Source organism: Rana temporaria, chromosome 1, assembly GCF_905171775.1.
Source record: "Rana temporaria chromosome 1, aRanTem1.1, whole genome shotgun sequence".
Lineage (NCBI taxonomy): Eukaryota > Metazoa > Chordata > Amphibia > Anura > Ranidae > Rana > Rana temporaria.
The window spans coordinates 212,513,135-212,536,036 of NC_053489.1; the positions used below are offsets into that span (position 1 = coordinate 212,513,135).

A 22,902-nucleotide genomic window follows, 5' to 3' on the forward strand; every position below is an offset into this window, starting at 1 on the left:
TCAATGACTGCAAACTGCCCAGACCCTCAAGCAGCAAAGTAGCCTCAAACCATAACTTTTCCACCACCATGCTTCACAGTTGATATAAGGTTCTCCTCCTAAAATGCGGTCTTCAGTTTGTGCCAAACTTGTTTACTGTTACTTTTGCTAAACAACTCTGTCTTAGATTCATCAGTCCACAGCACTGTGTTCCAGAAGGCTTGGCCTTTGCCTTTTTGTTTAATAACACAATGTAATCTTGCTCTAATGTTCTTTTTGGGCAACAAACGGTTTTTCCTGGCACATCTCCCATGCACATTATATTGAAGCAATCTTTCTGATTATAGATGTATACACTTTAACAACTGCTCCAATAATTACCTTCAGATACCAGAATAATATGCTAGGGTTCTTGGGACCTATTTTAGCATCAGTCAGCTCTTGAGGTACATTTTCTGTCAGCTCTTGAGGTACATTTTCTGTGCTGGCCAGTCCTGGACAAATTAGCAGTCATTCAAAATCGACACCACTTATACGTAATGTTTTCTTTAGGCCTCCTGGACACTGGACGTTATAATAACGTTATAAAAACGCCAGTGAGTTTTCTCAACGTTTTTGCAATCGCGTTTTTCAGCGTTGGCTTTTTTTTAGCGTTAAAAAAAAATGCTTTTTTTTTTTTTTTAAATGGATCAAAATGGATCAAAAATGTTAAACCCCGGTGAGCCACTTTTTGAGCTCTTATGCTCTTGCATTTTTTGATGTTAGAGCGTTTTTACAGCTGAAAAATGCCTCTCAGAATCCACTAGTTGTGGGTTTTTTTTTTACAGCCAAAAAAACGCTGCAGCCAAAAACAGTTGATAACAGCCTATGTGTGCATGGACAGATAGAATAACATGCTGGAGGGTTTATTGTCTGTAGAAAAAAAAACGTCTGAAGCCAAAAACAGCAACTGTAAAAATGCCCAAAAACATCCAGTGTGCATGAGGCCTAACCGTGGAATTGCAAATCTTTTAGGGCTGTGCAAATTAACTTTTAATCGATTAATCTTTAATTTTTTTGATCGATCAAAATCTTTTTGATCGATTAAAATTCTTTTGATTGGTACTCACCTTTCCGCCGGCTTCTGGGCCTTTGGGGAGTTCCGTCGGAGATCCAGTAACATCACAGACACTGTGACACCGTGCCGTGTCCATCTGAAGGGCTCCTTTGCTGTGCCTTCATATCTGCATGACGGCGGGACCTCACTATCTGCCACACGCAAGGGCTGTTACACTTCCCTCTATCAACCTGGGATTCTACAACCATCCACTGGGAGTTGTGATAGTTCCCTTCATGGGACATCTACATGCCCGACGGACTGATGTTAACCTCTCCTCATCTGGATTCAGCAGTGGTATCGTTGTACACATTTTTATACCAGTATCATACCTAGCTACATGTTTTTATGACCGTTTTTGGTACCGTTTAGTATTACTCGCACCATTTTTACAGTTTATGTAGCTACATCGATTTTATCTCCAGTGCAATATTTATTTGGTTACCTTCTTGAAGACTATAAAAGTTTTAATGCTATTCCCATCGAGCGCTGCCTTGGTGTGTTTTTTGTATCCTGCTATCCATTTTTCCAGTGGTCGGTAGCTGCACTGGGCATCAGCCTGCAAGGAGATCAGCTAAAAGTAGTTGGATCTGTATGTGCGTTATAATTAATCGAAATTAGTCGATTAATCGATTAAAAAAAAAAGATTAATCGAACAGAAACATTTTGATCAGTAACAGCCCTAAAATCTTTAAAAAAAAATCCTCCTTGTGCCACATATAAAATCAATCCAGCAGCTGTTTAGCCACTAGTATTGCTTTTACATTAGTCAACATCGGCGATCGCCAGCTGAAAAAAAAAGAAACCAATACCAGTGTCATGACTACAGCTGCAGTAGGTACTTCAAACAATCCAAGTAGTGTAACTAAAAACATGATTCCGCTATTAGGACATGATACAAAGTTACAAAAATGTTCAGCTTATTGGTTAATAAGCCAAATTAAATAGACCTTCACCCAACACCTAAAAGCAGTTACAAAGTTGTCAGTGATGAAAACAAAAGTCCAGACAGCAAATGGCTGCAAAAGCTAGCTTAGGAGACACTTGGGACTTGTCACAACATGGGGTGCATAAGGCTGGATTCACACCTATGCATTTTTAGTGCTTTTTGCATTTTGCAGATTTTCCCTACAGTCCATTTTACCATGGTTTCCTATGGAACACGTTCTGTAGTGCAAATCTACAAAATGCAAAAAGCACTAAAAATGCATAGGTGTGAATCAAGCCTTAATGAGTAACCACAACAATTAAGTGAAAAAGGCAAATTGATGATCAACAGTGTACAGGAATTTCCTACGGGTGGAAAGTGGTTAAAGTGTATCTCAACTCAGAGAAAAAAACAATCCTTAGATGTAGTGTGTGTATTAGTTTTCCTCTTTTCAGGCTTTTTTTCCCTTTCAATTTTCATGTGATAATCCACAAATAACACACTTTTGTTCCTTCATGTCTTTGCTGATTTCTCCATTGTGTCTGTGGAGGCAGTGGTGGTTATACAGGTTAATCTTCAACATGGTTGCCTTTGTTCACCTCTATTACACTGTGGATTAATGAGATTAGTAGTTTACACAATAAAGATAGGTTTCTTTGTGTTTTCTTTTAAGCCCACAGAAAGTGACTAGGGCACTGCAATTTTGGCAAGATCACAAAGTATTTATAGTAAATAGAAAATACAGTGCTCTGCTACAGATACAATCATCAGCTGCGGGTGCCGACTTCTCTAGTGGTTCGTTAAAAGAAGAAAAGTAGCTGCGCAACTTGGGATTGAAAGCCACCATTGTAGTTTTATTAAACAGCCCAGTGCAAGGCAGACCACCTGGACTCCGACTTTTTAACGTGTTTTAGTTAGCTTAGTTGTAGAGTATTTTTTTTTGTACTTGCTGAAAAGAACTGGTAAGCTTTATTGTGTTTTGGGGGTTAGATAGATTCAGTATGCTTTAAAGAGTATGTAAATCCAACATTTCATATTCCTGGTATGTGCCTGCTGTACCATGTACTTTTATGAAAAAGTATTCTGTTCTCTTTTGTATGAAATCCCTGGCGTTCCTGCCAGTCTATCTGCTTTCCTAATAAAAACTGACCACACTAAGCAGGAGAACACACTGGTCAGTTCTGTAGCTATGCTGGGAACTCAGCCTGCTCTCCTTTAATGGTCAGACTTGTCCTGACAGACCCCCCCCCCCCCCACACACACACACAGCCATTCACTGGGAAGATCAGTGTGCTGCTGCTTTCCCCCGGGCTCTTATGCAGCTGAGAACAGGGGGAATGTGATTACTTATTAAATAATAAGCCCCAAAGATGCTGCTTGCAGAACTTTTCGAAATGTTGCAAAAGTGCACAACCCCAGTGTGAAAAGTCACACTTGAATGGAAGGTGGTTTTCAGGCGCTTAGCAGAGGCTATTTCCAGTGGTAAACCGCCCCAGTGTGAAAGGTAGTGGTGCAAAGGATCGTCATTGATCCGTGATCCGCACGGATCAATAACTTTGGATCGACACACGTGATCCGCGGCATGCCGCGTGATTGCAGAGCGGTAAAACACACATCCTCCCCCACCCCACCCCCTGGCTGCCGAGTCTGTCTCCTGTCCCTGTCGCCAATGCACACAATGGGAGGGGTGAGCTGTGCTATTTCCATCTCAGCTGTGACAGGAGTTCTAGCACAGTGCTAGGACTCCTGTTTTTGGAGGTGACAGGGTCAATAAAGAGAACCTCCAATTGCTATCACACAGGGAATTGTTTTCTCCTGTGTGATAGCAATAAAGTTAAGTGTAAAAAAAGTAAGAAATAATAATTAAATTAATAAAATAAGTAATTAAAAAGTAAAGAATAAGAAAAGTATTAAAAATAAGAAAATTATACAAACAAAAAGTAAAACCACAAGCTACAAAAAAAGGAACAAAAAATATTTGAACTAACTGTGCCACCCCTGCCATCCAATTGCTATTCTCCGTTGATGGGGGGGGTTGGTGGGGAGGGGGTGCATTGCGGAACCTGGCCTTGGGCCGGCAGGGAAAGGAAATCACAGTGAGGCGGCAGTTGGGGGCACAGTGAGGTGGCAATTTGGGGCACAATGAGGCTGCAATTTATTTTTGCTGATCCGAATAACGATCCGATCCGTGACTCTGATCCGAGGAACGATCCGTACCGTGAGTTTTTTGATCCGTTGCACCCTTAGTGAAAGGGGTGTTAGTTTTGTTCTTCAGCAAGTGAAATGCATGCTCAATTGGGATGAGATCAGGTGATTGACTCGGCCATTGCTGAATTTTCCACTTATTTTCCTTCAAAAGCTCTTGGGTTGCTTTTGCAGTGTATTTTGGACCATTGTCCACCTGTACTGTGAAGCGCCATCCAATCAAATGCTGCATTTGGCTGAATCTGGGCTGACAGTATATCTCTAAACACTGCAGATTTCATCCGCTTTTCCAGAACTGGTCTGGCTTTTTTTTGGCAAAGTCGAATCTTGCTTATGAATGGTTTGCACCTTGTGGTGAACCCTCTGTATTTGTTCTCTTGATTGTGGACGTTGACAATGATACGCCCATCTCCTGGAGACTGTCCTTCACTTGTCTGGATGTTTTTTGAATGGGTTATTCTACCATAGAGAGGATACTGTGATCATCCACCACTGTTGTCTTCTGTGGACATCCAGGCCTTTTTATGTGCTGAGCTCACCAGTGTGTTCTTCTTTCCTCAGAATGTACCAAACTGTTGATTTGGCCACTTCTAATGTTGCTGCTATCTCTCTGATGGATTTGTTTAATTTTTGAACCCTCACAATTTCCTGTTTCACTTGCATGGACAGCTCCTTTGAATGCATGATGTAGGTTCACAGCAATAGATTACAAATGCAAATTCCACACTTAGAATCAACTCCAGACCTTTTACCTGCTTAATTTATGAAGAAATGACAAAGGAGTAGCCCACACCTGGCCATGAAAACACTTTTGATTTAATTGTCTAATTACTGTTGGCCCTCTGAATAAAAGGGGGGATGGCTATTCTAAAGAGCTGTAATTCCTAACACCTTTCCACCGATTTGGATGTACATGCCCTCAAATTAAACCTGATAGTGTTCACTTTCAGCCCATATACATTATATAACTTCTATATAACTATTTTTCCCCTGCTGTAGCAAATTGGATCCTGCTTTGCTTGGGTTTTTCGCCTACCTCTTGATCAGCTGTGGGTATAGGATTGTGGATAGGGGATTGTATTCTTTTGGTTGAACTAGATGGACTTTTTTCTTTTTTCAACCTAACTATGTATAACTATAGCTTGAAATGTTTTGGTAAATACCTGAAAGAAAAAAAAAAGTGTGCCTGTGTCCAAATATATATGGACCTAACTGTATGTGACGTACTGTACTTTTTTTTTCTACATAGCTGTATAATGCTGACAATTTTTCCACAGTGTGTTGCAGAGAACATTAACCATCCATACTCACAATTTAATATTCCTATCTCAGTTGTTATTGTAGAGCTGATCTCCGGTGAAAGTCAGTTAACCTGCCAGTATGTTTTGGATTGTATAAGGAAAGACCTGGAGAAAAGTCAGACATGTGCAAAAACATACAAACTCAATGCAGACAGTGACATAGGTAGAAACTGAACCCAGAATCCTGTGCTGCAAGGAAAGGTAGTTATTACTAGTAATTCTTACAGTGTCTATGATTGGAGCAAGTCGGTTGTAATCCGCTCTAGTGGTACAATCTGAACTCTTCCAATGTACGGGAGTTATTTGACACATGAGATCATCAACATTATTTCAGTTAAATGGGTTATACAATTCTTGGGCAATTTTGATTGTTTTATCTTGGTTAAGCAAGGAAATCCAGAATTGTGTCTAATCGGTGTACATGTCGCATAGAAAAAAAAACAAAAACATTTGATGGGTTGTTTAAAAACCAATGTGTGGGTATCTTTACACTACCCAATCACTGAAAGCTATGCTTGAATTTCTTTACTCATGAGACCAGTAATACCAGCTGTGACAGAGAGCAGAGAACACAGCTTTACAACAGCTAAAGAAACTCATTGACTTTGATGAAACCCGATCAGTGTCGCATGGCATATCCATTTTTATGTTTGTCTTATACTATACAGTGCCTTTTCCGGAGAGGGACAAACTGCAATTTTCAATTTCTCCAGTCCAGTGATGTATTTTGGTTTTGTGCTGCCCTAGGCCAGACTAAACGTAGCCCCTAATTTAAATATGATCCACCCCTTCCTCTCAAGGTCACACCCCTTCCTGTTTAAGACCTGCCCTGAAATTTTTCAGTGGGGACACTAGTTCTAAGGGCCTTGGGGGGGGGGGGATTCCCTTAATCTGAAGAGATTTCCTCTCACTTCCTGTTTGTCTATGGGGCATGAAATGAAGGGAAATGAACGGATGGCAACAAAAAAAATATGGGCTATAACCATCCCTTACTCTATCCAAAATGGGAAAAAAAAGCATTGCCTATAGTTCTACTTTAAGCACAAATTTCTGCTAAATGTATGGAGGGCTAAGATGATATAACATGCCAGTGGTGCAGCAGAAAACATATAGCACAGTGGTGAAGGTATGTAGTTCAGGCAGTAAGCAAAGGAAGGATTGGGGGCAGGAACAAATAAATCCATATGTTTATTTTTCTCATCAGCAATCAACAGAAATAAAATTAAGATTCCTTAATATGTACAACTGACACAAGCAAAAGATTGCAGGAAAGTCCTACTACCTACCTGCCAGGTACAGGTGACCGCGTCAGTGTCCCTTGTGTCTGCGCCATCCCTATCATACCGGCATCAGTGTGGCCTCTTTATGTGGGCGCAAGACCGATTTGTCTTGCAGACCAGTCCACCTCATAAGACTGGCACTACACTAAAAGTGTAGCGCAAGCCGGCGGGGACACTTTTCATGCTGCCCCCCGCAAAGTGCTGCCCTAGGCCTGGGCCTTGTTGGCCTAGGCCAAACTACAGCGTTGCTCCAGTCTCTGATGTGGCACCAACTATATTTTTTGCAGAGTAGCAGTGGTTGCCCGTGCTGAAATCTTCTGTTTTACAGTACCCAGCCCAAGATGCAGCACTGTACTATAGGCTAGGGATGAGGTTATGCAGAGTAAGTGGGCAGAGTTTGGCATCAGGGAGAGGTCCTGATAAAATGGCCCATTGGGCTGAATAGGAAAAATCATTAGATTCCCCCATCGACACGAAACAGCTTGGTGGAAGAATCTCCCACTGCAAGCTATTGTACTCTGACAGCCAGATAGCGCCCAGAACAGCTGATTGGCTGCCGTCATTGTCCTGCTGACTTTTTTCTGGCCAGCTTCTTCGATTTTCAAAGTTTTTATAAAATTGGGTGGTACTGGCAAGGTTATCCACAGCTTGAATTTCAGCCAAAATTCGTGCTATGTATCGCTAGCTCTAATTCACAGATAGAACACCAATAGGTAAAGGAAAAAACTGTATCACCGTTTAACTTCACCGCTACCTATGTTTTCTCTCACTTGCTACTGTGTGCACTTTAGACTTTAGTGCAAGAATTCTACGAGGGTTTCTGCACATTTTAAACTCTTTTTATTAAGAATTTCAAAAACAAATTGCGTTACTTTTCTACCTTCCTTTACGATACATTTTTTCCAAGCGTTGTACCAACTTTTTAATGCCATCAGCAAAACTCCTCCTGCCCTCACCGTTTTCAATGAAACCATAAAAGTGTGGAAACTTTTTGAACACCCTTTGTTTTTTCTTTAGGCCCCTCGATCTGTTGAGACACCCCTGACACCCAAACAAACTTTTAGCATATGGGGTGCCACTTTAATTTTTGCTCAAAGCCCGATTTTGCCTAAAACTTACCCTTATACTCCTAAACAGGTTTATTAAGCAAGACCTGTGTGCAAATGTAATGCTATAATATGCACAGCTCTTGGAAAAATGAAAAAGCACTGAATACTGAAAGCAAGGGCACAGTACAGCAATTCTGCCTTGCTGCCTCCCACTCCAGAAAAATGCTAAGTTTCAGATTAACCCACAATTGGCATGCTAGGTTATTTAGGAAAATGCTGCAGTGTGGCATCAGCTTAGAGCTGAGCACCAAGCATATATAAAAGAATAAGTCAAAGCAACGGAATGAACACATAGTAATGTAGAGAAATCCTTTGGTATGAACAATACAAAATTATTAAAACAAAAAGCACAGTAAAATCATTTTTCTAAAATCAGGCTACATGATCTGGTTGTCCTGCTTTCTTCATAAGATGCAACCTCGGAAAGGAGGTGCTGCAGAAGCTCAAAATGGGTAACATGATATAGTCATTTGACACTGGGAAGTGATTCGCTCTGCAAAACAGTCCGTAGGCATGACGCAAGTGAAGTACTATTCAGCCTGTGTTAGCAGAGGTAGTGGTGGAGAGGTGCTGGGGTCACTAGAGGTTTGAGTGATTTTGAATGCAGTGCCACCACTACCACACAGGTATTGTTATATCTGAACAGAGATTTACCGGGTAATATGCCAAGAATACTGTCTGCTGAGCAATAGTGTCATTGGTTGAGTACATTGATTAGGTTAAATGTTGCTACTTAGTGCAGTTATGCAAAAATGTAAGGAAAGTGTAGCGCTTAAACAATATATATCATGACAATAAACATTGAATATATGTTATAGTAATTGAATACTGCATATGCTTGTAAAGAATTATGTGCAACAAAAATATTAAATATGAATAAAGTCCATATAAATGAAAATTCCACCAAGTGAATAAGTGAAGTAAGATCAAAAAATGGAATGCTGACGTCTTCCGTGTATGGTGATAACCCGCCACCAGTAGAAATGAAGATTTACCGGAACAAATGGACTTAGGGAGACGTATGCCACCAAAAGTCTAAAACAGGCTTGTGAGATAAGGTTCCCAACCGTGGAAGAAGGAATCATGCTGATATACACATCCTGATCTCTGATGGATGACACTTCAAAAAGCAGGGAAGCTTACGATGGAAGGGAGAGTCCCGGAACTTATCTCTCAGATGGTATCAATGGTATAAAGAGATAGGAGAGAAAAGTGGCCACATAGCGTAATCTTGTTTGATTCAATTAATTTTTTTTTATTAAACAGCTGTTACACTTACATGTATGCTGAAAAAACACGCGTGTATACACAAGTGAGGCGGCAGTGGAGTCGACCCGACGCGTTTCGTGTACCCACACTTCGTTGGTTATGCAGTCATTAATAACAATACATTATGTTTTATTGCCTAATTGGTTGGTGTATAAACTGTCTGAAGGTCTACTTTGTGTTACCTTTTCACAATTCTCTACACATCCAAAAACAGAGTGGGAGGCACTATACCATAGGTCATATTACCACATGGATCTGTTGTGTTGCACAATATTGCCATTGTAACATGGGCTACTGACATGTATAACATGGAGGGAACTCTGCTTGAATGTTTGTTCTTTCTGTTAACAGTAGAAGACCCTGTCTTAAAGGGGTTGTAAAGGTACCATTTGTTTTCCTAAATAGCTTCCTTTACCTTAGTGCAGTCTACCTTCATTTACCTCATCCTTCCATTTTGCTTTTAAATGTCCTTATTTCTTCTGAGAAATCCTCACTTCCTGTTCTTCTGTCTGTAACTCCACACAGTAATGCAAGGCTTTCTCTCTGGTGTGGAGTGTCGTGCTCGCCCCCTTCCTTGGACTACAGGAGAGTCAGGACGCTCTCTATGTTGCAGATAGAGAAAGGAGCTGTGTGTTAGTGGGCGTCTTGACTCTCCTGTAGCTGTTCGGCCTCAGAGATTTCCGTAGCTGGAACTCCTCTTTAAAGCTGTCAGTAGGTCAGCCTCTACAAACTCTGCAGTGCCTAAAAATGCTTAAAATGGAGAGCAACTGAGCATGTGCAGATCAGGATTGTGTATCACTGGATTTTAAACAGTATAGGCACTTATTTTTTATACTATACCTGCAAAATGAGCCAGCCTGAAGGGATCTAGCAGGACTTAATTTTCTGACTAAAGTTCCACTTAAGACCCCTTTCACACTGGGGCAATTTACAGGCACTGTAGCGCTAGAAATAGCCTCAGAAAACTGCCTCCCGTTCATTTCAGTGTGTCTTTTTACACTGGTGTGGTGCGCTTGGGGGATGTTCCAAAAAGTCCTGCAAGCAGCATTTTTGGGGCGGGTTGAGAGCACTGTATTTAGTGCTTCTAAAATGCTCTGCCCATTGGAATGAATGGGCAAGACTTTCAAAGCGCCTTAAAAGCACCACAAAACAGCGATAAAGCACTGATTAAACGAGCAGCGCTAATGGCTGGCGCTTTCAGTGTGAAAGTAGCCTGAAGAATTCGGCAGCCAGAAGATTTGAGACGCTCTTAAAGGCTCTGCTTGCTTTTGCAAGTCCAACCCTGCAACAAGCTGTTGCTTTCAATTACTATTTAACAAACTGCAGATAATTGAACTAGGGCGATGGACACTTCACAGGATCCTGTTGTTCAGGAGCAAACTTTGGAACCTTTACAAACCCTGCCTTCCACCTTACTTTTCTGTGTTGATGCCCCATAACAAGTAATGAAATGAATTTTCAGAATGGCTCTCATTTCCGCTAATCCGTGCCCACCAGTGCCACCTTATCGGTGCCCATCAGTGCAGCCTCATCAGCATGCATCAATGAAGGAGAAAAATTACCTGTTTGTAAAATTGTATAACAAAATATTTTTTTTTTTAATTGTTTTATTAACAAAAAAATAAATAAAAATACGCAGGGGTGATAAAATACCACCAAAAGAAAGCTCTATTTGTGGGAAAAAAATTATAAAAATTTCATTTGGGTTCAGTGTTGTATGACTGCTCAATTGTCATTCAAAATGCATCAGCGCTGAAAGCGAAAAATTGGTCTGGGCAGGAGGGGGTTTTAAGTGCCCAGTAAGCAAGTGGTTAAACCTATTAGGTAAATTGCCTTGGGTATTTTGTTCCTACAAAGTAGCCTTCCTGGTGGTGATTACATTTGTCAGCCATGTTTTAGAGTTAGCGGCTATCTCTTGTAAGGAGCCCTTCCTAATTTTTTACAAGAATAAAGTGGTCTTGCATCCACAACTCCTTTTTCTGGTAGGTGGTACCAGCCTTCCACATTAACCACTTGCCGACCGACTCACGCCGATTTACGGCAGAATGGCTCTCCTGTGCAAACTGACGTACATGTATGTCAGTCCGTAAAAAGCAGGATAACGGAGGCGCACACACTGCAGGTGCGTGCCAGCGGACTCGATGTCAGTCGGCGGCCCGTGATCATGGGGAGAGGCAGAACGGGGAACTGCCAATGTAAACAAGGCATTTCCCTGTTCTGCCTAGTGACATGACAGGGATCCGCTGCTCCCAGTGATCGGGAGCAGTGATCTGTCATTTTTTCAGTAAGCCCATCCCCCCCTACAGTTAGAACACGCTGAGGGAACACACTTAACCCCTTGATTGCCCCCTGGTGTTAACCCCTTCCCTGCCAGTGTCATTTTTACATTGATCAGTGCATTTTTATAGCATTGATCAATATAATAATGTCACTGGTTCCCAAAAAGTGTCATTTGGGGTAAAATGTGTCTGCCGCAATGTCGCAGTCCTGCTAAAAATCACAGATCACTGAGATTTTCAATAAAAACTATAAAAAATTCAAGTCGATCTCATAGTTTGTAGGCACAATAACTTTTACTAAAAATATTTAGACGAATATATATCAGCCTAAGATGATGAATAAATATTTATTTTTTTATATTTTTGGATATGTATTATAATTTTTTTTTTTTAATCGTCGCTATTTTTTTTGTTTATAGCGCAAAAAAATAAAAACCGCAGAGGTGATCAAATACCACCAAAATAAAGCTCTATTTGTGGGGTAAAAAATACATCAATTTTGTTTGGGTACAGCGTTGCACAACCGCGCAATTCTCAGTTAAACAATGCAGTGCCGTATCGCAAAAAAATGCTCTGGTCATTAAGGGGGTAAAACCTTCAGGGGCTGAAGTGGTTAATGAAGACATTGTCCTTCCTTTCTTGTGCTCGGCTACTAAACATCCTAAGGAAACGGCTCTCCATTATTTGGACATCAGAGTTTACCTAAAAGTCACAACCTGTATCCAGAAAATGGCCTCTTAGTCCTGCCAACATGGTCTTGAAAGGGACATCCTGCTTCCAAGTCCACTATTGCTAGATGTATAAGACAACTTATTGTAAGAGCTTATGCATTAAAGGATAAGGTAACCCCAGTAGGGAAGAGTTGGCAGAGTCCACCAGATCAGTGGGGGTTTCCTGGGCATTTTGACATCAAGCATTTGTGGCTCAGCTTGTAAAGCGGTCACCTGGTCTTCAGTTCATACATATATTTAACATAAAAGTTATATGAGGTGGATATCCAGGCAACCCTCCCCTCTGTTCCTGTGTTATTTTTCATTGCTTACTAAAAAAAACTGAGGTCTCACAGAGTGGGGTTGGGTTATAGGGGTATGCCCAAAGGGGGCGAGTTAAAAAGCTTTGCCAATGTCCAGTCACCAGAAGATAGCAACCTATAATTAAGGATCTATGACTATCCATCCAGTGTCCTGTACTGTACTCCAGGATATACAGCATAAAAATTGATACACATATGGGATCTGTTTTTCTGCCATGCTTGAGTATTTTTAACATGTGGGTAATTTCCATAATGGAAAACACTTTGGGCCTAAGGTGCCAGCTTTCAGAATAAGAAAGGTAGAACTGAGAGTTTTATTGGCTAATTTGGATAACTGTATGTTTGTCCATTTTTTGGACATAGAGTCATCAGAGTTTACCTAAAAGCCACGGCCTGCATCCAGAAAACGGACTCTTTGTCCTGCCAACATGGTCTCGGAAATTACATCCTGCTTCCAAGCTCACTATTGCATGGTCTTGGAAGGGACGCATTTTTAACATGTGGGTAATTTTTATAATGGAAAATACTTTGGGCCTCAGGTGCCTGCTTTCAGAATAGTAGAACGGGGTGTTTTATTGGCTAATTTGGATAAATCTATGTTAGTAGTTTTTTGTTTATAATTGGTTTAATTTGTATACATTGATTTTTTTTATTCAGCTATATAAGTAACAGTTTTTTATATAATCCTTGCTTTTGTACGCACAATGTATTATTGCATATTCTTAAACAGGTGTGAGGGAACCATTGTATGCTGGTGTAACATGTTTCAGACACAAATATTTGAGAAATATCACATGCCAGATAGTGCAACAGTTTAACATTTATATTAGTCCAGCTTGGAACATTGTAAGTATACTTATTCCATACCTAGTCAATCCCTATGGAAGCGGAGAATCACTTTAGTAATTGCTGCTAGTATGGTTATCGTCAATGTCTTCCAGGACCTTTACCAAGCGGCTGCCTACCTACATAGTAACTACAGGGGATAACTCGCTCTCTGCCATTCAGAGATGCCGTACTTGCTTAGGTCTAAGCTGGACCAGTGTAATTGTGCAAAAACATACCTGGGGTTCAGATTTCACCTGTTTATCTTTGTAAAGAGTGATGCTGATGTCCCAGAACTAGTATGCAGTCCAGGTGGCAAGAAATAGCAACTGCCTTCTGAAATTTCTCATGCAGTTATTTTGCCATGTCATTGATTTCTTAAAATTATTCTGTGACAGACGGGAATCAATCAGATTCAAACTCTGGATTTAAAGGATTAAGTAAAACTTCAGTTTCTTTTTTTTATATTTTACGTGTCACAAGGGGCTATTATTAAAATAAACTCTAATGGAGAATGCTGGGCCCTTTACCCATAGCAAACTTTTAAATGCCAACTTGTCCTAACCTGCACTGGAATACTAAGGGGTGGAATCTGATTGGTTGCTACTGACTACATCTCTGCCTTCTCTTGGCCAGATTTTAGAACATATACAGTACAGACCAAAAGTTTGGACACACCTTCTCATTCAAAGAGCTTTCTTTATTTTCATGACTATGGAAATTGTAGATTCACACTGAAGGCATCAAAACTATGAATTAACACATGTGGAATTATACATTACAAAAAAGTGTGAAACAACTGAAAATATATTTCATATTCTAGGTTCTTCAAAGTAGCCACATTTTGCTTTGATTAATGCTTGGCACACTCTTGATGAGCTTCAAGAGGTAGTCACCTGGCGCAGCACCCCATCACTCTCCTTCTTGGTCAAATAGCCCTTACACAGCCTGGAGGTGTGTTTGGAGTCATTGTCCTGTGGAAAAATAAACGATGGTCCAACTAAACGCAAACCGGATGGAATAGCATGCCGCTGCAAGATGCTGTGGTAGCCATGTTGGTTCAGTATGCCTTCAATTTTGATTAAATCCCCAACAGTGTCACCAGCAAAGCACCCCCCCTCCCCCCACACCATCACACCTCCTCCTCCATGCTTCACAGTGGGAACCAGGCATGTAGAGTCCATCCGTTCACCTTTTCTGCGTCGCACAAAGACACGGGGGTTGGAACCAAAGATCTCAAGTTTGGACTCATCAGACCAAAGCACAGATTTCCACTGGTCTAAACTCCATTCCTTGTGTTCTTTAGCCCAAACAAGTCTCTTATGCTTGTTGCCTTTCTTTAGCAGTGGTTTACTAGCAGATATTCCACCATGAAGGCCTGATTCACACAGTCTCCTCTTACCAGTTCTAGAGATGTGTCTGCTGCAAAAGGTGGCTACTTTGAAGGACCTAGAATATGAAATATATTTTCAGTTGTTTCACACTTTTTTGTTATGTATAATTCCACATGTGTTCATAGTTTTGATGCCTTCAGTGTGAATCTACAATTTTCATATTCATGAAAATAAAGAAAACTCTTTGAATGAGAAGGTGTGTCCAAACTTTTGGTCTGTACTGTATATTTGTTGCGAAATGGTATTAGTTGATTTTGAAATTTTCAGATGTTATAACAGTAATAGAACTCTAGGGGACCTGTTTGCCATCTATTTGATACCACACACAGTGTTTCTTTTTATGCCGAATTTATAAAGCAAATACGTGTGGAAAAAAATAATCTATATGTATGCACAGCATATACCCACAGCAGTATCTGTTTCATCCCTGTCTGTTGTCTCCTTAGAACTTGCAGTGGGCCCGAGACGTGTTGCTAGGCAGCAGTATCCCGTGGCAGCAGCTGAAGCACATGCCAGCACAGGGACTCTTCTTCGAGAGGAACAAGACCAATTTCTTCAATGTAAGTTGTGTGCTGTGTATAATAAGATAGTCGGAATAAAAAGGGGTTCTGATGAAAGAGTTAACTGGACACATGAGTCTGTTTCATTCTTGTAGAATGGAGATCAGGTTAGCTGAGTTGCAAGTTGATGAATAAAGGTGTGTTTTTAAAAAAGCTAGAGAAGTTGCATCCAAAAACAACCAGTCAGATGCCTCCTTTCATATACTTAGGTATATTGCAGAATGACAGGCGATATCTAATTGTTGCTATGGGCAATATTTCTGATGATTTTTAATTACAAGAAACTTGTCATATTAGGCTCCAGTCACACCAGTGCGTTTTTTCATACTTTTTGCAGATTTGCAGGACATTTTTTTTAACATTAATTCCTATGGAACACGTTCACATCAATGCATTTTTGTGCCTCTGCATTTTTGGAGAGTGTCAGGGACTTTTTTTTAATGCAAAACGGTGCTTTTTTTTTTTTTTTTGGTTCAATAGACTTCAATGGAGAAGCTGCAGAAGAGTATGTTGTGCATTTTTGCCACAATTAGCTTTTTGTGTTTTTTTTTTTTTTATCTGCCCAACAACAAATTTGGCAAAAAATAAATAAAAAAAAGCATAAAAAATGCAAATCGTGGTTAAAAAAAAAACCAGCAGAAATGCTCAAAAGCAACATGCATAGATGTAAATTGAGCCTTAGTAAAGATCCTAAACTACTAGAAAACTGAAAAAACTGGCTCCTAGAGATGTCTGGACAAACCTTTCATTTCCAGAGATTTCCAAAACCTGGGCCACTCAAATAGGCAAATGCATACTTCAAGGACCCTTAGCATTAAAAAAAATATATAATAATACTATTAAAACGGTATTCCCCTCTTCATGACCAGGCCATTTTTTGCAATATGCCACTGCGTTACGTTAACTGACAATTGTGCAGTCATGCAACGCTGTACCCAAATGGAGCTTTCTTTTGGTGGTATTTGATCTCCACTGGGTTTTTTATTTTTTGCACTATAAATAAAAAAAGACAGGCAATTTTGAAAAAATATATATAATATATACTTCTTTTTTTTTTTTACGATGTAAAACCTAATTTCCTCATAAATTTAGGACAATATGTATTCTGCTACATATTTTTGGTAAATTTTTTTTCCCAAAAAGCATATATAGATTGGTTTGCTCAAAGGTTATAGCATCTACAAACTATAGTATATCATGGATTCTTTTTTATACTACTAATAGTGGCGATCAGTTATTTATAGCAGGACTGCGATATTGTGGCGGACAGTCTGACACTTTGTGGGAACCAGTGACACTAATACAGTGATCAGTGCTAAAAATATGCAGCGTCACTGTACTAATGACACTGGCTGGGAAGGAGTTAAACATATAGGGTGATCAGAGGGTTAAAAGTGTGCCTAACCAATGTTTTTGTGTACTATGTGTGCTGTTTTTATTAAGGGATCTAAAGGATTTTTCCCTGCATTGCCGGGAAAGAAACCCCATCACATCCCTGCTGACAGAACAGAGCTCTGCCTTGTTTATATAGGCAGAGCTCTGTTCTCTGTCTCTCTACGCCGATCAGGAGGTGCCAGTGGACATTCATTGGCCAGCACCCATTGATTGGCACCCCATCCAAAAACATGGAATATCCAGGCTCAAACTTACCGACCAATCAGCAACCATCAGTGTGCATTAAAATCAGAGGTTTAGTTGCACGCATTTGCAAATGCATGTGTAAGCTGCAGGCCCCGTCAAGGCTCTCTGTATACTACAGTCCTAACTAAAACATTGCATTTTAAGTCTCCTGTATGTATGTGCGCCCTTCCCAGCGCTCCTTATTGTATAGACCAGTCATAGGTAGGGGCAGTGACTTTTGTTTGTATGATTGGCACCTCCACCCGTAAGTGCCAGATCACGTACTAGGTATGTGTTCCTGTGCAGGAGAGCCACTTTACTGCCGTACATCTAAGTGATGTGGTCAACAAGCGGTTAATATGCATTTCTCTGTGATTGGCTGCAGACCAAGTGATCCATCAAGAGAGACAGTGAGGGCTGCATTCCTGTGCATTCCCCTGCAGTGTGATATGGCAGCCCCTTAATTTGAATAGGCTGCAAGTCGCACTGGATAACACAAAATGTAGTGCATGCACTACTTTTGAAAGATTGCCCAAATCGCATGGTACTGAGGTACCATGCAGTCTGGTGCCTGCAAATGCACAGCATTTGCAATCTGCGATTGGGGTGCCGTTAACAATGTATTGGCACCTGCAGCAAATTGTAAAAGCAGTGCGTTTTGAAAGCAGTGCAGGAAACGCACATGGAACAAGCCTTTTGGACAATGCGTTCTGGTGTGACCTGGCCCTTAAAGGAGCAGAGAAGTTGAAGCAACAATTTGTTTTTAATTAGTATACTGAATTATTGTTTTAGTTAATAAATGTATTAACTGCATTCAGTTACCAGAATACCATTGGGGGAATTCAATAAACAACAAGACTTATCTGGTAGTATGGCCCTTTTAAATGTCCTGTGTCCGATTCAAACATCCCTGACGCTCGTTTCAATAGCTTTACTGACATGTGCAGCAGATTCTGGTAGTTCTTAAAAAGCACCACTTTTACAAAGTGGCACTATTACTGCACCAGATTCAAAAATAATTACCTCCATTTCATAAACAAAGCTGGAGATGATTAAGACCAAATCTAAGGCCCCTTCAAGATGAAGTGGATCCGTCCAGGAGGATCTTCCTGCTCAGTATGGGATCTATTCGCTGATCCTCGTTGAACAGGCGAATGACAGGTCTGTGTCAGTTCTGCTATGCAGAGCAAACACGGACACAGCCTGCTCTCCTCTATGGGGCGGTCGTTTCCATTCACTTGACATCCGATCCGCCTGACAGATGGCGAACATATCACCATACGTCTGTTTTTAGTGGATTTTATTGAATCGGATGACATCCGCCGCCCCATAGAGACCAATGGGTGGTTCGATCGGGTCTGCCAAAGAAAAAACGGACAGACGACCCCAATCTGTCCGCTTGCGTGAAAGGTGCCCTATTTGGCTTACAGAGACAGGCTACACTACGCTGTGCAACAAGGCAACATATTTGCTACCACTACTTTGTTTACAGCCAACAGCCTTCTAGCAATCAGTGATACGGACAGTGGGCGACGATGGCGAACTACTGTCTATAAATCCCAAATTCCTATCAGGCTTTGTCCACCCATCTTCAGATTTACTCAGCTGCTGCCCTGTTTGTGTGACAGTTGCAGCAGTGGGAGCGATCTCAGCTGCACTGAGGATGGGAGTGTCTGTATGGACACTTTGGTCCTTTGTGCGCACCCCAAAACCATGTACCTTTAAACAGGAGGTATACGAATCAGTCGCCTGCACTGTCATTTGTCATGAGAAGGCGAGAATTAATCCTAAAGAGTGTCAGACACTCTCTATGAATTCCCCTGATTATCTATTGCAATAGCAGTCCTGAAGTAAATAAAAAACCCTAACCTGAATGATTTTTGGTTTTCTAAAGCACTTGTATAAAAAGTAATTGCCATTTAAAAATAAAAAGATAAAATACTTAGTTTAAACTTTTTTTTTGTTTTTGTTTAACCACTTCAAAACCAGGCAATTACGCACCTTCCTGCCGAGGCAAATTTTCCGCTTTCAGCGCTGTCGCACTTTGAATGACAATTGCGCGGTCATGCTACACTGTACCCAAACAATTTTTTTTATAATTTTGCTCCCACAAATAGAGCTTTCTTTTGGTGATATTCGATCACCTCTGCGATTTTTATTTTTTGCGCAACAACTAAAAAAAGACCGAAAATTTTGAAAAAAATTAAGTTTTTATTTTTTTCTGCTAATTTTTTTTGTAAATAAGTACGTTTTCTTCTTCAATTACGGGCACCGATGGGCACCGACGAGGTGGCACTGATGGGCACTCATAGACGGCACTGATGGGCACTTATGGGTGGCACTGATGGGTGACACAGATGGGCACTGGGCATGGATGGGCACTGAGAGGTGGCACTGATGGACACCTCTTTGCAGTCACTTCTGGTTTATTTTTACACCAGTGATGGCTGCAAGGTATTTCCTGGGGCAAGTTTCCTAATGGTTACAGCATGCCTGTGTAATGTGTGTGGCTATTTGTAGTCTCCGTCAGAAGGCCAGTGTGACTGGATGACAACAGATGCACAATTGGGAGGCAGAGTGTTGTCACCCTATAGCAGCTTGTCCTTAGGTCTAGTCAAGGTTTCATTAATAAGCACTCCAAGTTTTTAGGGCTCTTGTGACACTCGAAGTGAAAGATTCATCTAGGTGCCAATTTTTTATTCCACTTAGTAGCTTAGCAAATGTTATGTAATGCTGAGTCCACGTTAACCACTTCACTACAGGGCACTTTCACCCCCTTCCTGCCCTGGCCAATTTTCAACTTTCAGTGCTGTCGCACTTTGAATGACAATTGGTTATGCAACACTGTACCCAAATGGATTTTTTATAATTTTCCCCCCACAAATACCTAGTGAAGTAACTGGCCTCAGATGATATACAGAGATGAAACAAATACTCTTACATAAGTTGTACCTGTTTACCTGCAGCCATATCTAGCCTCTACCGCCTTTCACAACACGTTTTAAAGAGAATCTCTAAGCAGCAGAAGGTGGTTGAGGGGTCTGATATTACACACACTCCAGAGCTAAAACACAGAGCTCCCTGAAATATGGTTGGAGGGAAGGGACATGCCCCCTTCCCAACAGGCTCATAGACCAAAAAAACACAGAGCTGAGTCTGAGTCACATGTTGTATGCTGGAGGGGGCTGAGGTGTGGACTTGGTTCTATCAGTGACTCATGCAGATGTAATGCCCCATACACACGATCGGAATTTCCGATGGCCTAAAATCCGATGGAATTTTTCGTCGAATTCCATTCAAGCTGTGAGACCAAATTCCGACCGTCCAAAACGTGGTGACATAAAACACTACGACGAGCCAAGAAAAGTTCAATGCTTCCGAGCATGCGTCGACTTGATTCTGAGCATGCGTGGGTTTTTTCTCCGTCTGAGTTGCACACAGACGATAGGAATTTCCTATCTGTTTTTTTTTTTTCCATCTGAAAAAATTAAAACATGTTCTATTTCTAAACACCAACGTAAAAAAGTCCGATGGGGCCCACACACGATCGGAATTTCCGATGAAAAAAGTCCATCTGACTTTTTTTATCAGAAATTCCAATCGTGTGTACGCGGCATAAGAGGGATCAGAGAAGAACCAGACTAGGTGCTTTGAATTCAAGTTAAAAACTAGAGGGATGTGCTTTGTTTACTTTTTATGTCTGTGGTTTACAAACGCTTTAACCCCTTGCCAACCACTCTCCGTCAATATGCTGGGAGTGGGCGACAGGTACTGGCACAGTCACTGGCCTTCTTCCGGGTTTAGGGTGCACATGATTGGACACAGCACAAATTTGGCAGAAAATTTCAGCCAGTTATTTTGGCTGAAATGAGCTGATCGCTTGTGTCAGATCACACACAGTTCTGTGTTTACAAAAACAGAACTCTGTTTACAGGGAACAGTGATCTGGCTGTTTCTTCTCCCTGAATAGCAGGGAGAAAAAACAGCCAGATCAGAAAGTAATAGCAGCACACATTACACATAGTTTGTTACACAGTTAACCCCTTGATTGCCCCTAGATGTTAACCTCTACCCAGCCAGTGTCATCAGTACAGTGTCAGTGTACAGGATTATCCCTGATCGCTGTTAGTAAGTGACCCTTCCAGATAGTGTCTGTTAGTGCCAGATTGCCTGCCACCCTATTACAGTCCCACTATATGTCAATGATCACCGCCATTACAGTATAGCGTCTATAGCTGCGTAACTTCCATTATATATAACATAGTTTGTAGACGCTATAACTTTCGCACAAACCAATTCATATAAAACTTTTTTTTTTTTGTTTTTTAACCAGACACGTAGCAGTATAATTTTTTTATTTGCTATGTTTTGTAACAGAAAGTAGAAAGTGATGGGGTTTTTTTTTCAAATCTTTTGTTTATTTTTTTTTGTTTAAATAAATAAAAAAATAAAAACCCAGTGGTGATCAATACCATCAAAAGAAAGCTCTATATGTCTGAAAAAAATTATATACATTTAATTTGCGTGTTGCATGGCCAAGCAATTGCCAGTTAACCACTTACCCCCCGGACCATATTGCTGCCCAAAGACCAGAGTACTTTTTGCGATTCGGGACTGCGTCGCTTTAACAGACAATTGTGCGGTTGTGCGACGTGGCTCCCAAACAAAATTGGCGTCCTTTTTTTCCCCACAAATAGAGCTTTATTTTGGTGGTATTTGATCACCTCTGCGGTTTTTAGTTTTTGCGCTATAAACAAAAATAGAACGACAATTTTGAAAAAAATTAATATTTTTTACATTTTGCTATAATAAATATCCCCCAAAAATATATAAAAAAAATTTTTTTCCTCAGTTTAGGCCGATACGTTTTCTTCTACATATTTTTCGTAAAAAAAAATCGCAATAAGCGTTTATTGATTGGTTTGCGCAAAAGTTATAGCGTTTACAAAATAGGGGGTATATTTATGTCATTTTTATTATATTTTTTTTACTAGTAATGGCGGCGATCAGCGATTTTTTTTTTCGGTACTGCGACATTATGGCGGACACTTCGGACACTTTTGACAAATTTTTGGGACCATTGGCATTTTTATAGCGATCAGTGCTATAAAAATGCATTGGATTACTATAAAAATGCCACTGGCAGTGAAGGGGTTAACACTAGGGGGCGGGGAAGGGGTTAAGTATGCCTGGGTGTGTTCTTACTGTGGGGGGGGGGGGCCTCACTAGGGGAAACACTGATCCTCGGTTCATACATTGTATGAACGGAAGATCAGCATTTCCCCTGCTGACAGGACCAGGAGCTGTGTGTTTACACACACAGCTCCCGGTCCCCGCTCTGTACCGAGCGATCGCGTGTGCCGGGCGGCGCGCGCGCGCCCCTAGTGGCGGCTGGGAGAGAGGACGTCATACTACGTGCTCTCGCCCAGCCGAGCCAACTTGCCGACGTATAACGGCGGTGGGCGGTCGGCAAGTGGTTAAAGTAGCACAGTGTTGAATAGCAAAAAATGGTCTGGGTATTAATCGGGTGAAACCTTCTGGAGGTCAAGTGGCCAAAGTGGTTGTAAACCTCAGATGTGAAATGTGAACAAAGCATATCCCTCTATAGCAGAGGTTCTCATCTCCTGTCCTCAGGACCCACTAACAGGCCAGGTTTGCAGGATAAGGCTGGGTTCACACTACTACACTACTTTCATCCTACTTTGCTCTGTGTTCAATGTTTCCCTATGAGAGCGTCTTGTAGCGTCCTACACAAGTCGGTCCGACTTTGAAAATGCTCCCTGTACTACTTTTGGTCCTACATTGATCCTACTTCAGGCCCATTGAATATCATTGAAGTCGGACCAAAGTAGTATCCTGTTCATGAAAGTAGGATGGATGTAGGATGGATGTAGGATAAATGTAGGACCAATGTAGCAGAGCAAAGTAGGATGAAAGTAGTGTAGTAGTGTGAACCCAGCCTAACTGAAATACATCACAAGTGATATCATTTGCTGCTCAGTGATTGCAGTATTCTAGTCTGCA

At 41.0% G+C, this 22,902-nt stretch overlaps 1 protein-coding gene across 5 annotated transcripts in view; it reads left to right on the forward strand.

The window, feature by feature from the left end:
* Positions 1–22,902, forward strand: part of CABIN1 (calcineurin binding protein 1) — a 288,720-nt gene that overhangs the window by 153,478 nt on the left and 112,340 nt on the right. For all 5 annotated transcript variants that reach the window (XM_040349192.1, XM_040349212.1, XM_040349222.1 and 2 more), the window contains one exon: positions 15,145–15,258. In XM_040349192.1, the coding sequence (XP_040205126.1) occupies positions 15,145–15,258 (114 nt within the window). The remainder of the gene's footprint in view (positions 1–15,144; positions 15,259–22,902) is intronic.